The 14985-nt window shown below is 49.3% G+C and overlaps 1 protein-coding gene across 1 annotated transcript; it reads right to left on the reverse strand.

The window, feature by feature from the left end:
* Positions 1–411: 411 nt before the first annotated feature.
* EEF1G (eukaryotic translation elongation factor 1 gamma) lies at positions 412–14983 on the reverse strand. The gene is made up of 10 exons (XM_083592035.1): positions 14809–14983; positions 12914–13072; positions 11578–11641; positions 10825–10967; positions 9593–9736; positions 7687–7816; positions 5851–6037; positions 1866–2038; positions 1622–1746; positions 412–745 (listed from the first exon to the last, which is right to left on the reverse strand). Exons 1-10 carry the CDS (start codon positions 14821–14823, stop codon positions 587–589), a joined length of 1299 nt encoding a protein of 432 aa, XP_083448161.1. The 5' UTR covers positions 14824–14983; the 3' UTR covers positions 412–586.
* Positions 14984–14985: the final 2 nt, after the last annotated feature.

Below are 14985 nucleotides of genomic sequence, written 5' to 3' on the forward strand. Positions count from 1 at the left end.
AAACCAGCTAGACTTCCCCCATCCTATTTAATATATATTTAAAATTGTACATTGATTTCTCTCTGGCCCTCTTGAGTTTTGCAAGACAACTCAAAGGAGCAACAGGGCCTGCTCCCAACTTGTGCTAATGGAGAAACAGCAAAGCAAGAAACTTTCACTGGTTTCTGACCTTTCTCACACCCCAGGACAAATCAGGGGGCCCCTCTATCTGGCAGGCATATTCTAGGGGAGCTGGAAGCAGCCAGGGGCAAGGGCCATGCTGTGGGGTGTAGAAAGAGGCTGCCTTGTAAGCCAAACTACTATTTGTAACTCCCTCGAGGAGCAAAAGAGGAAATGTTGTCCCCTCCTCCTCCTGGCACTGAGGCCTTCCACAGGCCCCCCCCCCCCAAAGCACAGACCGGACACTGAAGCTACTAGCACACTCGGGTTTTTAATTCGCGTCTTTGAATGTCACGACGTCTCTCCCTGCTGAGTTGTTTCTAACGGTGGCGGGAGCTCTCACCGCTCCTTCGGAGACTACGACGCCCTTCCTTAGGTCCATGGTTTTGGGAACAGTCCCGCCCCCCTCGCCAGCTCTCTGGCCGCATCACTTGAAGATCTTTCCCTGGTTGAAGGCTTTGCCGACGTGCTTGAACTCGCCCTCCCACAGGAAATACTCCTTCACCATCGTCTTGCACTCCTCGCTCTCCGGGTCCAGCTTCCGCCAAGTGTAGGATTCGTAATCCACCTGCCAGTCGGGGCTCAGCTGAAGGAGACACGGAGGGAGCAGAGTCAGGTTGGGTGGGGGGGGAGGGGGGGAGAGAGAAATAAAGGGGCCGCCTCCCTCCCCACTTCACCCGTTAACTGTAAGAGCAGCTCAGCCCCGGCTGCTGAAGCCCAAAGTGGAAATCACCTTTAAATATTTAAACACTGGCACTGAATCTCGTTAAGACTGCTTCCGCCAACCTGGTGCCCTCCAAGTTGTTTCTGGACTACAACTCCCATCAGCCCCAGCAAGTATAACCCATATGTCAGGGTTGATTGAGTCGCAGTGCAAACTACCAGGGCGGCACCAGGTTGGCAAAAGATATTCTCCATCAGATCTGACCGTTGTGAACAGAAGTCAGTTTGCAATGGTATTCTGCTTTTCTTACGTATAATAAAAATGCTGCAGGGTCGTCACGCTGCAGTTTGTAGTTTGTGGCCAGGCAAACTACAATGTGGCAAGAGGCGGTGGGTGAGAGGCCCATGTCAGCTGTGGAGGGACAACCACAGCTGGCTGTTGCTAAGGTGTGCATAGCCTCACTTTTTCTTCCTTCCAGGTGTTGTTGGACTACAACTCCCAGCAGCCCCCAGCAAGCACAGGTTGGCAAAGGCTGCTGTAAAGTGTTCCTGGCATGGCTGCCCACTTGATCGATCTATCGTGGCTCCTTGCTTGTGGGAGAGCAACATAAATCTAGCCTAGGTGGGCCTGACTAAAGATCCAATGGGGAGCCACCTGTCTGAGCTGCAGTGAGAACGGCTAATGGCAATGCTGCTTTTCCCTGACCCTCCTGCGAGAGAAATAGCTAGGGAAGCCATCAAGCTCAGATCTCCCAAGAGGTCCGGGTTCCTCACAGGTCTCCCCGAGGCATAAACTCACTGGAAAGGCTAGCTCCTGCCCACGGAAGACCCAGATGCCAGAGATGCAGCTGGCGTTGTTGGTGCCAAAGAGGATGACAGAAGCAAAGGCGTTCTTGCGCAGCTTGTCTAGGCGCTGGAACATGCCTGCCAGGAAAGAAAGGGGGGGGGGGACAAAGAGGTCACTTGACTGTCTGGCCCAGCTCAGAGGCCGCCAGCCCAGAAAAAAATGGAGGTGGTGGCGACTGGGGTCACGGCAGGCTTACCTGTGATGAGGTTGCAGCTCATGAAGGTCTGAGCGAGCTCCTCGGGGAAGCGATACTCTGCATACCAGATGGACCAACCCTCCTTGTCAAAATGCTCCCAGAAGTGGGGTATTGCCACCGTCAGGGTGTCCTCGTTGGAGTACTTCCTCTTGAACTCGTCCATGACGAAGGAGCTGAAGGGAAGAGGACAGGAAAGGGTCGTAGGGAGCTGTGTTACGTTGGGTTGGACCAGGGGCACATCTGGCTCAGTACTGCCTGCACTGGGTGGCAGCAGCTCTCCAGGGCTTCAGACAAGGGCCTCCCCCAGCAATACCTGGAGATGCAGGCAGGGACTGACCCGGGGGGTCCTTCTGCACGCAGAGCACATGCTCAGGCACTGAGCCACAGCCCTTCCCCGAAGATGCCACTCAGCCTCTGCCGCACAGAGTGAAGCTACTCTTGCTAAATTAAAGCGATGCTTTTAAGGCTTACTTTGATACCACAAGAGAAGGGGCCAAATGGAGTTTTAGGGGAGAGAATTCTACCTCTGTGTGTGTGTTGGCAGGGGACACCCAACTGAAAAAGCCCCGTCTTTGGTTCTCTGACACTTGACTTGTTTAACAACAAGCAGCAGCAGCAGGGTCTCTCGAGGCAGACCTCCAGGTCCAGGCAGGCCCACAGACCTCCAAACAAACCTCATCCCAAAGCATTTAGCGCTTCTGAAATGTTAGCAGCAGCACTCTGAAATGAGCCTGGAGATAAAGGAGCTAACTGATGCAAAATGCAGTTGAAATCCCAATAAGCAGCCTGGTAGAGGAATTAAAAGCACCAGTCTCTAAAGGCAATTGTGCGTAGAGAGAACAGTAGTCAATCCATCATTCTGCACAAGAAGAATAGAGGGAGGGGCACAGGTGAGCAGCTGCTGTAGGAAAGGTGACTGTCCTAAAGTGGGAGACCAGAAGGTGTGGCTGCTACCCTTGTTCAATAGACATTGCCATGGCTTTCTCCAGAAAGTCGTCCACTTTTGTGTGTTCATCATGGGTTCGGGGGTGGGGGTCTCTTAGCCAAACAGGCAGAAATTCTGTAGAAGCCCACTGGGTGGCTGGGTCCCAAAGATGCTGATCCCAAACAGCAGCCCACCCACATCCAAGTTCACACTCACTGCAAAAGGGAAAAGCCAGCTGAAAATCTAGAAAAACCTGTTTTCGGGGAGAAGGGAGGGATCGCGTGGATGAAAAAACCCAAACCAAAACTCAAGTGGTATTATGACCCATCTGCCTTCAGAATGACGAACGCTATTAATTACGCCTGATACAGAACACATGGGGTAGGGGAGGGGGGTTTCCAAAAACAAGGCAGCTACTGTTTAAGAGTATATTGGCTCAGAGGATGGTTTGTGCTGGTAACAGCTGCAGTGTTGCATCAAGGCCAATATTAACGGTGTGATTCCTCTTGTAGAAACACACCATGCTCTGAATACAGCTCAGCAGGGGAACATGTTTTACATGGGGGGCGGGGAGAGAGAGAGTTGGCTGTCCCACCCAACCCAGTGGACAGGCCTCCTCTGCCGGATGCTTGAGTGTGAACAACATACATTTGAACATAGAAGGCAGCCTTACATGGTCCATCTAGTTCAGTAGCGTCTACACTGACTGGCAGCAGCTCACCAAGAAGTCTCTCCCAATCCTGGGACCTTCTGCACTCAAGGCAGGTGCTCTGCTTCTGAGCTACGGCCCTTCCCATCTTCCAGGGCCAAGCCAAACCCAGTTTTCTAACCCCACCTTGTTTTGCTCTTTCACGCATTAAAGTTTTGACACTTTCGCTTTACACTCTGCTGCCAGAGCTATTCGGTCTCCCAGCCATTCCAAGAGCTGCGGCTGACAGGGGTGTTGCAGCCCCAAACATCTGGAGGGCACCAGGTTGGCGAACCACCCAAGGAGCAAGGCTCCTTGCCGCCGCCCAGTGTTTCTTTCTCCCAAGCAGGGAATGTGGGCTCGGCCTGGCTGGGGCAAAGCACAAAAGGAGCCCTAGCACGTGGCAGGGCATGGGATGTGGGACAGCCAAAGCACAGCTATGGGCTGCCCCCTAGTGGGTGAACCAGGAGAGGGCGCCCATGTGATTTTAAACAAGTGTGCAAGTTAAGCTTGTAATTTTAGGGGGCAGGATATTTTCTTACAGCCGCTGTTAAGCCACTATTAAGCAACTGGGATTCAGAAACACTTGCTGTAGGGTGATTTACTTTCTGCCCACGTCTGGACTCCTAAGTGTCTAACAAGGGCAGCTAGGGAAACAAGGGAAGCTTGGGGGAGTGGGGAGGCCAGGAGAGGATTCTGCCCTGGGCTGATCCTGTGCAAAGTTCTGAGCATATGCTTGCCCTCCAGTTCCACTGGTTTTGCACCTGAAATGCAGCAGGCATATATACATATAGTGCAGCGGTGAGCCCATTTCAGTAATTTTTCTCCCTGAATGAGCAGATCTCCTAAGTTGTCTTTCATTTACTGCTTTTGGACAGAACTTGAGCTGCTGTGCTTGGCCAAGCCCCACATACAAAGGAGAGAAGCAAGTCCCTTTGCCAAGCCCTACAGTACCTTGCCCTTCTTCACAAGATCCACTGTGTGGACCACCTGAAAATACTGCTGGCCAGGATCCTTCCCACAGAACCATCTACTCTTAAATCAAGAGCCTGCTGCAGCTGAACAATCCTTTCCCAAGGCCAACAACTGTCCTGTGCATTATAAGGTACGTGGTTCGCACCCACAGCCTTTGAAACAGAAGGGAAGCATGCAGCAAGCTACACACTCCCCTTTGGCTTGGAAAGCCATCCCTGCAGAGTTTGGGGGGGGGTCTTTGCCTGCACACTGCTCTCCCCCTGCCAGGGTCCTGGGGGACGGCTTGCATGCCTAGAACTGGGCCCTCACCACCTGGGAGGCAGCAGGGGGTCATTCAGGAAAGGGCACCTCAACCTTCCCCAACAGAGAACCTTCCCTATCCCATCTCACTCCAAGCAAGCTGCACACAGAGAGCCTGTAAGGGCTGCACACCCTGGGATGCTGCCCGGCACTCCCTGCAAGTAATTGAGGGAGAGGTGGATTCTGAACAGAAGGCCTATGCCAATGGCAGCCAGCCCTGAATGTCTTCTGACACCACCCATAAAACAAGGGTCAGTCACCGGACTTAGGAACAGTCCAGGAACAAAAGCTTGGCTAGAACACAGCTTTTTTTTTTTTTTTTTAAAGGAAAACTTCTAGACCTTATTTCAGAGGCAGAACCACTTGAACAATGCACGGGAAAATTTGAGGAGCCTCCAAAATGGCAGAATATAACATCAAGTGGTTGGGAGAAGGGAGACCTGGTGCCTTGCACAACTCTGGGACTTCCCCATTATCACAAGCTGGGATTTTCTGGGGGAGGGGGGTTTAGGGTGGAAGGGACTCAGAACTGATTTGCTAAGTGGCCTCCAAGCTTGTACAACGCACACCCCCCAATTCTCTGGCACTAGGGCTGAGCGATATATCAATATAGCATGCAAAAATGGTTTGAAGTACACATCATGAGAACTGTTTCATAATATTTCAGCTGGCAAAATATCACAAATCACAATGTGTGTAACGGCTTGGCAATATCTGGCTTTCAACATCAGGACAACTCACCAGCTAAACATTGCAAAGGTTATCACAAGCTAACCCTCTCAATATCACCTGCTAAACATTGCAATAGGAGTCTAAAACAGATAAATGACAATATTATCAATCATTACACACTCAGTTTCATCAGTAGTCAAGCCCCAAAGTAGACACTGTCCTGTTCGCCTCTGCATGGTTCCTTCCTTGTTTCAGATATTGTGATATATCAATATATAACAATGTTTAGCTGGTGATATATCGCAATACTGAAAACCAGTTATCGCCCAGTCCTATCTGGCACATGGACTTTTTCTAGCTATCCAGAAACAGGATTGTCCCAAGGCTTTCCCAATCCATCACTGCCACCCCGAGCAGGGCCTCACCTTTTGGGGAGGTGAGCAAAGGGGTCTTTGGATTTGGGCTCGGAGGCCAAGGCCTCATCGCACTCGTCCATCTCCTCCTCGGGCTCGGGCTTCTTCTCCTCTTTCTTCTCCGACTTCTTGTCCTCCTTGGGCTGCTTCTCCTTCTTGGGAACCTCCTTCTTGGGCTGGTTCTCAGCAAACTTCTTGGCTGCACAGAGAGGGAATGAGGAGGAAAATGGTGTGTGGGGCGGGGGCACTGTCAAGAGGTTGACCCCAGCCAATCATCTGGGATTATGGGAAATGCAGTCCCAACATTTGGAGAGCCACAGGTTGGCCACACCCACGCCAAGCTACTTACTTCAAGAAGGGACTACTGCATTGCACTCAGTGTGGGGCTTCCCGCACACTTGATATGGAAAAGCTGCAGCTGGAATGCATGATTGCTGACAGGGGTGAGACCCTGCCTGCATGCACCTGGGCTCAAGGGACCTGCACTCATTGCCAGTATGCTACTGGGCCAAGGTGTTACTATTAGTATATGAAGCCCTGAACAACTTGGGACCGGTTTACCTGCGAGAGCACCTTACCCATATATGCCCACTCAGCCACCTGGATCTGCAAAACTGACACTGTTACGGGGGACACATAATGCCCATTTTGCACCCACAATTTGGAACTCCCTGCCTATTAACATCAGTCAGGCTTCTTTGAACTTTTTTCGGAAAGCAGCTAAATGCAGTCGTACCTTGGAAGTCTTGGCTCCCGAACAAATCAGCTCCCAAACGATCAAAACCTGGAAGTGAGTGTTCTGGTTTCTGAACGTTCTTCAAACCCTTCCCCTGTCTGATGGGGCTTCCACAGCTTCTGACTGGCTGCAGGTCTGATTTCCAAACGTTTTGGAAGTTGGACTTCCTGAATGGATTCCGTTCGACTTTCAAGGTACGACTGTACCTTTTTGCTTAGGCAAACCTGCCTAGATACTTAGGTATCTGGTGTTTCACACTTACTGAAGATTTTAATTTTCAAATGCTTTAAATAGCTGTTTCTAACTGTTTCTACTGATAATTTTATTGCTTTATTATTTTCGTGAACTGCTCTTTTGGGGGGGGGGTTTCCTTAGCCATCAAGTGTTATAAAATTTTTAGGAAATAAATAAATAAAAATAAGCCAGCACATTGGTACGTACAAATGGCAATTCTGTTGTTAATTCCAAGCAATTTCTTTGGGTAGGCCGGTCATAAATTTGTGGCTGCCAAGCCAAACAGCACCAAGTTTTTCAAAAGCACCTTCTAGTTTTCTACTCTGCTCAAGACTTATTTTAATCTATTTCAGCAAGCAGATTTCATTAATTCCTAAGGCCGCAGAGGTGCCAAGTCAGCAGATCTGAAAAAGCATAAGGATGGAAGGTGGATTAATGGTTTAAGAAGCCAAGCTGGGTTGATTCGTCTAAGATCAGGTAGCTGAATCTGTAGATAACACTGGCGAGCTTTTAAAGAACAGTCACTTGTGATTAAGCATATGCTGCTGCCAGCAGAGAAACACAGTAAGGCAGACAATGCCCCTTCCTTGGGAGCAGAGTAAAGAGGGTCTTAGTTTCTGAACCACCACACTTTCCAGAAGGAGGACAGATGGTATAGGGGAGAGATGTCATCTTTCTGCACCTGTGTCTCATTTCTATAGCACAAGGAACAGAACCAGAGAGGGCGAGGACTGCCCAATACAGGGCACCAGTTCTCACAGAGCACATTTCTTTAAATTTATAAATCACCACTTTTTAGCAAGGACAATTCACAAACTATTTAAAGGCATTTTTAAAAACAAAATATGAATTTAAGTAGAGGCCTCTAGTTCCCTTACCATCAAACTGTGCCATCTTCTCACACAGCTTCACCTCTCCCAAGACAGCCTTGAACTGAGGCTGGTTTATGCAGGTCACAAACCAGCGGTTGACGTTTTCGTACGGCTGGCGGAAGGACGGCTCCAAAACCTGAAGACAGCAAGGGGAACCAGACTGAGTGGCACATGCTCATCTCCCCCGTCGTTTGGTTTGGGCTAGGCAGGCTGCATAAGACCGTGACTTCTAGATTAAACACGAATGGTCTGCAGCTTGTGTGAATAAACCGTAGGCTTCACATGACAACAAGGAGGATCAGACATCACCCAGCCCAACCCTGTGTTCAATGAAAGATGCAACTACACGCAGCGGTTCTCAACCTGTGGGTCCCCAGATGTTGTTGGACTACAACTCCCATCATCCCTGAGCTCTGGCCCTGCTAGCTAGGGGTGATGGGAGTTGTAGTCCAACAACATCTGGGGACTCACAGGTTGAGAAAGGCTGAACTACAGCATCCCTTACTTGTGGCCTCAGCCTTAGCTTAAACACCTCCAACAGAGAGCCCCCCTGAGGCAGACTCTGTCCCACTGCTGTAGCTTTCCCCAACCTGCAGGTGACATCTGCTGCCCTGCCATTTCCACCAACCTGTTCCAGTTCTGCCCTCTGGAGCAACAGAGAGACAGTTCTTCAGCTAAATGGAGATGGCTACCATGTCTCCCCTTCATTTCCATCAGTTTAAAGAAGGTTAAAAGCTTTCACTTTTAAACCAGGGTGGATAAAAATCAATGTTTTTTAAATTAAAAAAAATCAGATTGTTAAAATTTAAATTGGATTTTTAAAATAAAATGCTTTTGGAGGAAAAATCTTTCTAAAGTTAGCTTTCTATTTAAGTTACATTATAGTCCAAAGGCTATTCATCAGGAAATAAGGATTTGTTTTAAGTTTTTCATGTGTGCTAAAACTCAGTCTAAGTTTTTTTTAAATTGTTTAACCACATCAGTTAACAAACATGGATACATATGCAATGTTATTGTTTTAGTTAAATAAATTATTTAAATTGTTATTAAGGAAATGATTTGTTTTCTCCTTCCAATAAAGTACAGCGGAAAAGTTGCTGAAATATAAACAGTTAACTTATTAAACCGCACAATAATTTCATAATTATCTATCTATGTATTTCTAATAGTATAACCAAATCAGTAATTTTTGATATAACTGTAAAACCACTGGTTGTGATCCCAACTTGTTTGAACAAACCATTGTTTTGGATAAAACAGGAACTTCTTGACAGTTTAAATGTGGAAGTAAAAGCCCTCCCCTCATGGCCATGCCAGAGAAAAGGGATGGTGGCAGAGAACTTGAGCCTTCCCACACCTAACAGAAGTAGGATTATGAAGGGAGATGTTTTACATATTGCATAAGGCTCTTCAAGCAACTCTTGAGCATAATCTGGGTTTTTCTTCTCTTGACATTTGAGTTCCATCACAGCAGACCCAACAGCCTGCTCCTTCCATGTTTTTCTACACTCTTTTCTATCCAAACTGCTCTTAACAGCCTCGTTTAAAGAACGCAACCTGCCAAACGGTGAGGATAGGACACTTCACCCCCCGCAATCAGGTCTCGACCCGCCTCAGCTCTGCACTGCTTCTTCCGTGGTTACCCCTGGTTCAGAAGAGGTGCTGTTTCCAACCTTGCCGCCAGAGGACTCCTTGCCCTGGGCAACCCAGAGGGCAGAACTGCTAATCCGGCCCTCACAAGCTTCAATTACTCTCTGGAGTTGCAACTGGCCAGAGATGTGGAATCTTGCTGCCCCTCCCCAATACCTACTAGGAGCAAATAGCACATAGGTTTACCGTGCCAGGATATATGTTTACTACCATGCCCAGACGCTTCTGTCCCGTGCTCCTCAGTCAGCTCTCAGGAACTCACCTGCTTATAAAGCCAGAGAAGTGTGCAGACAATCGTGATGTCAGCCAGTGTGATGCATTCCCCCACCAGGAACGTCCTGGTCTTCAAATGGGCATCGAGGAGGGCCAGAATCCGCTTCACTTCCTCCTTGGCATACTCTGTAGCCTGGGGAAAGAGGGGGATGCACAATTTAGAAAGAAATCCTGAAGGGACAGCAGAATCTGCTGCAGCCAAAACAACCCTGAATAAAAGATTGAGTTAGGGGACTCAGGAGACAGCAAAAAGGATAAAAACCCCAGGAAAATAAGACAGCCACCCCCGCTATACAAAAATCCACTGCAAAGTGCATTTAACATGAATCAATTAAATATGCAACTTTGAAATAAGGTGGGGAGTGCATCTTCTATTTTTAAGTGCCTGTCCTGTCCATCCAGCTCCACATGAATGAAGAACACCTGCCTAGTGTTTAAGGACATGCGTAGCACATGTAAGACCCCTGAGTTCAATCCACAGCACCTCCAGTTTAAAAGACCTCTCAAGCAGAGGAGTCTAGCTTGCTAGTATGCACGACAGCTAAATGGGGCCTCTGGATTCAGGGGCAGTTTACCACCACTGAGTACCAGTTGTCAAGGGGAGGAGAAATAGCAGCAGGCTACTTGTGGGATTCAAAGAAGCCATCTGCCTGCAGAACATGTTGTTGCTCGATCAGGGCTAGGTAGAGAAATGGATATGTCAACAGGGCCTGTTGAGACACAGCCAACCTTCTGTGGCCCATGTCAATGGGTAGGTGGGGCATGCTGCCTGCCAATCATATGACAGTGCAACCTGGGGTTGCAAAGGAAGAGTCGAGGGCGCAGTCTAAGTTGGCTCTGCCGTAAGAATTCAGCGTTTTTTCTCCCCAATGTAGTACTTCTTTTTGTCACATCTGACACTTCCTTTGCAGCTGTGGCTTGAACTTTTTTGTTGCCTGACATAATATGACACCTGGCACAGGAAAGGTAGGTGTGGTCCAGGAGAACTACCCTTATAGCTGGGAAATAACTGGCCAGAAACCTCACAGAACTAGAGCAAGGGCAACCTGCAGGGGCCCTTGAGATGCTGTTGGGATGCCAGTTTCCAGAAGCCCCAGCAGCCAGGGATGATGGGAGTTATTGTCCAGCAAAACCTGCAGGACCAGAACCTTCCCAACGCTGCACCAGGTGAGCCAATGGCCTGACTGTGCACAGGCAGCTTCACCTACGTCCAGCACTCACCTGTTTGTTGTAATGCATGATGCCCAGCGTGGGGAAGACCCACGTGCTGGCAGGAGGGACAATGTCGCTGTCCGCAAAGCTCACCCACTGGATGACCTGGGCAGCTGCCTCCTTGGTGGGTCCTCGCAGCTCTTCGTTACTGACTGGAGGAGGAAAGCAACTATTACTGCAAGGGCAAAGACCCGTCTCCCCACCCCATGGCTACATCCATCTTATCCATCAGACTCTTGTTCTGCCTTTCTGTGCATTTTCCCCAAGGCAAAGACTAAAGCCACCAATTGTAATAAAAAAAATGAAACTATAATAGCCAGGATAAAGTAAATCAGAAACAAAACAACCAGAGGAGTTTTAAACTCAGCTTCCGAAAGTCAAACAAAAGATGTTGACCTGTCTGCAAAAGGATGACCAGGGGGAAGGAGGGTAAGAGAGGAGGGTCACAAGGGCCTCTCAAGGACAGCCTCTAGGCTGCTGTATTCAGAATCTCATCTGTAGCTCTTAGGAAAGCAGGTGAGGCATTTGGAAGAGTGAGCAAGTGCAAAACTCAGGACAGCGAGGGAAGGTGGCATAACAAGAACTGGCAGTTGCCCCAGGCCACCCACAGTTCCCTTGCACCTGCCACTAGCAGTCAACCAACCTCAAACCTTCTGCCTTGCACAGGAGTCCCCAACCAAGGAATTCTTGGTTCAATGCCCACAAACCCTGCTCCCACTTTCTATTAAGTTATCAGAAGCAGACAGAGGTGACTGGGGTTACCGTAGTGTGCAATGGCGTTGCTCTCAAACACACAGAATCCATCGTCCCCTTCGAAGGCTGGAACCTATGGAAGAAAAACAGCCTCTCTCAAGCCACTGGCTGGTCAAATGCAAAGGTCCCATTTGAAGCACCCACAACGCTGGGAAGCCAGCTAGTGCCCCCCAGCCAAGACCAATTCAACCCCACTCTTGGATGCTTGCAAAATAAGCATAAAATTATAGCTTGACATTTGACATCACTACTGCATGTAGAAATCCATGCACAGCACTCCAAAAGTGGTACAATGGCAATACCAAATCCGGATTGTACAAATGGCCCCGTTTGTAAGCAGAAGTCAAGAGGTGGGGCTACCTTGCTGCAGGTGCGAGGCTGAATACTTTCCTATTACAAAAGCACAACTCCTTGCATATAAGAAAACAAGCACGTTTGGGAGAGTTCAGCCCAACCTTTTCAACACGCGGTTTCTCCCAGCCCTGCGAGACTTTCAGGACTGTGACTCCTCACCCAGAACAGAGTGGCAGCTCTTGAGGATTGTGCCAAACCAACATTTGGGTGTAACAATATTCTCTACATGACTATATAAACACTGTAGTAAATGTATTTACTATATTGGCCCGAATATAAGCCGTACCCTAATATAAGCCACACCTTTAAAATTCAGCGGCTTGGGGGAGGTGGACAGGCGCCGCTGCCCTGCACTCCCAACGGCCATTGTGGGCAGCTGTTTCAGCAGCGATATCGTATGGTCAAGAATATAAGCTGCACTTTAACTTTTCACAGTCAGAATTTGGAAAGAAGTGTTGCTTATATTCAGGCCAACATATATAAATGCTACACTTGCCGAGTTGTCATACGTAAGGAGGAATTCCCTGCAGACCAAGTGCCCACAGGACACAGTGTGTTTCTCAGGCTCACAGTAATTTGTAGTAACTTTTGCCAACTTATTTACAGAATATACGTATTAAGAACATAACAAAGAGCTTGCTGGGTCTATCTGGCCCGGCATCCTGTTCTTATAATGGCCAACCAGATGCCTCTTACAGGAAGCCCACAAGCAGTTCCTGAACACAAGAGCGCTCTCCCCTCCTGTGGTTTCCTGCGACTGGCATTCAGGAGCATTGCTGTCTCTGACTGTGGAGGCAGTTCTGATGTAGGGATGCTGATGTTTTTACCAGGCATATCTAGAAAACCTTTGCCACTATGCACAGTCACCTCTTGGCAAACTGGGAACAAGCGAAGGTGACCCCAGCAGGCTCATAGGCAGCTTCCCTTTCACCAACTCTCAGCAAGGAGAGGCAGCTGGAAGACATCAGCCCAAGTGGGGCCAGTCACTCACCTTCCCAGCTGGGAATTTCTTCAGGAACTCTGGGGTCTTGTTGGTCTGCCCAAAGTGGAACTGTGGTGGGGTGGAGAGGACCTTGATCTTGGCGCCACTGTACTGGGCAGCTATGAGGGCTTTGAACGCCCGCCAGTTCTCGGGGTAGGTGTAAAGAGTCTGCAAAAGAAAGGATCAGTGTAAGACACAATGCAGAACAGAGCTTTGATACGCAAGAGAAGATTCCTAGCACAGTACACCAGCTCCTGCTCTCTGGAAACGACCCCCACCCCCAAATATATTTTCAAGTGGTGCTATTTTAGAACCAGAGATTTAATGGCTTACAGTTGACCGTACGAGATCTTACGGTTGTAGTATCCTACACTGCCATCATATCTCATCATTTCCTGCCTTGAGTCACTGCAACTCTGACACTGCAGTACTGTAGGAAATCTTGAGCTTACCACACCCGCAGCATAATGCTATCTCATCACTATGAACTAGAAACCTCAGCAGCCTTCTATTCTTGTATGCACCCTCCCAACTGCCCATATAAACTACTTCCTAGACACTCACTCCACCACAGAGCCACACCCACCAATGAACAGCCTCCAGGGTCTCCAAAAGGTTGCACTCCAGCCTGCTTTTCCATCAGCCTAGTCTCCCCCTCACAAAAACCCACTCCAACTATACAGGAAGCAGCAGCCTTATAGTCAAGTTACTGCTCTATCTAACTCTGCTAAACTGACTGGCAGCTAATCCCCAGGATCTTATCCAGGGGTCTTTCCCAGCCATACCTGCAGGTGCTGAGGATTGAACCTGCAGCCTTTTGTATGCAAAGATGCTCTACCCCTGAACTACGCCCCTTAACTCAGCGCCAAGCAGGCTACCCACCTTCTTCTGTATCCCGCTCTGCACTCAAGACTTCCGACCCACAAGACCCCACTCCCATTTCACAAGCCATTTCCCACTGCTCCCCAGCAGTGCAGCAAGGCACCAGACCCACCTCTCCTCTGACACACCTAATCAAGGCCTCAGACCAGATCTAGATTTAATCCAGCTTTCTTTTCCCATCACCTGACAGCCAGAAGCAGTCTCCCTTCTTCTGCGTAGACTGCTGCTAAACATGGAGGTTTCGATGCCCCACCATGGCTAAGAATCACTGACCTATTGCTCTTTAGATTGTTTAAGAGTCCCACTAGTTTACATTTCTCAGCAGCCGCCAGGGATGACCCCAGGAAATATCAGAAAACCAACAGCCCCCATCCTACTTGTTCGCTCTCTAAATCAGCTGCTATTCTGCAGTAGACTGCCCCTACACACAGAGGATCAATGGCATGCAGAACACGCCCCCACCATGATTCCAGCACGCACAAAGTCCCTTTAATACTCCTGCACCCCATAAATAAGAAACAGCATGGGAACATTACCAATGCCTTTACAAGCACACCAGGGGCATCAATTTATGGGGAAGCTTAGTGTAAGAGAATCTGCCTTGCATGCAGATCAATCTCCAGTTAGGGCTGGGAGAGACTTCAGACTGAAACGCTGGAGAACCACTGCTGCCAGTCAGTGTAAGCAATACTGAGTTAGATAGACCAATGGCCTTCCCACGGCGAGGTTCATAAATCTCCCATGTGGCTCCCTGGCACAGTTTAGCCACCCCAATGAGGCAGCCTGAACCGAATGACATTAGAATTGGGGAGGGGAGGAAAGAAAGTATCCCTGACACTCCCACCTCGGCCCTTCCTGCCCCTCTCCTCCTAACCCAACCGCCTCTCCCCAGCAATATCCCCCCCAAAACAACTGGCTAGGGTCATTTTTTCTATGTGCCCCACTCCCGGCGCCCAAATGCTGCCCCCAAAGTCGGATGCAAACGGATTGCGAGGGGCCCCCAGGTGTAAACGCAAGCTCACCCCGGCCGCCGCCATCTTAGCGAGGAAAGGAAAAGGAGGAGCGTCGCGCGAGGCGGCCGTAAAGCGAGTCGGAACCCGGCCTATCCAGCGAGCGCGACGACAAGGCCACGCACGCCCCGCCCCCTCTCTCTTATAGTGCGTCACTGGAGAGGGGCGGAGCCTCCTGGTGACAATGCT

Source organism: Podarcis filfolensis (genome assembly GCF_964270895.1).
Source record: "Podarcis filfolensis genome assembly, chromosome: 16".
Classification (NCBI taxonomy): Eukaryota; Metazoa; Chordata; class Lepidosauria; order Squamata; family Lacertidae; genus Podarcis; species Podarcis filfolensis.

Bases quoted from the DNA above. Each gene is read 5' to 3' on its own strand.
- EEF1G (XM_083592035.1), bottom strand. The intron at 10,968-11,577 runs GTAACCCCAGTC...TTCCTCCTCCAG, and splicing joins CAACGCCATTGCACACTACG to TCAGTAACGAAGAGCTGCGA. The intron at 7,817-9,592 runs GTGAGTTCCTGA...TGCTGTCTTCAG, and splicing joins TTCTCTGGCTTTATAAGCAG to GTTTTGGAGCCGTCCTTCCG.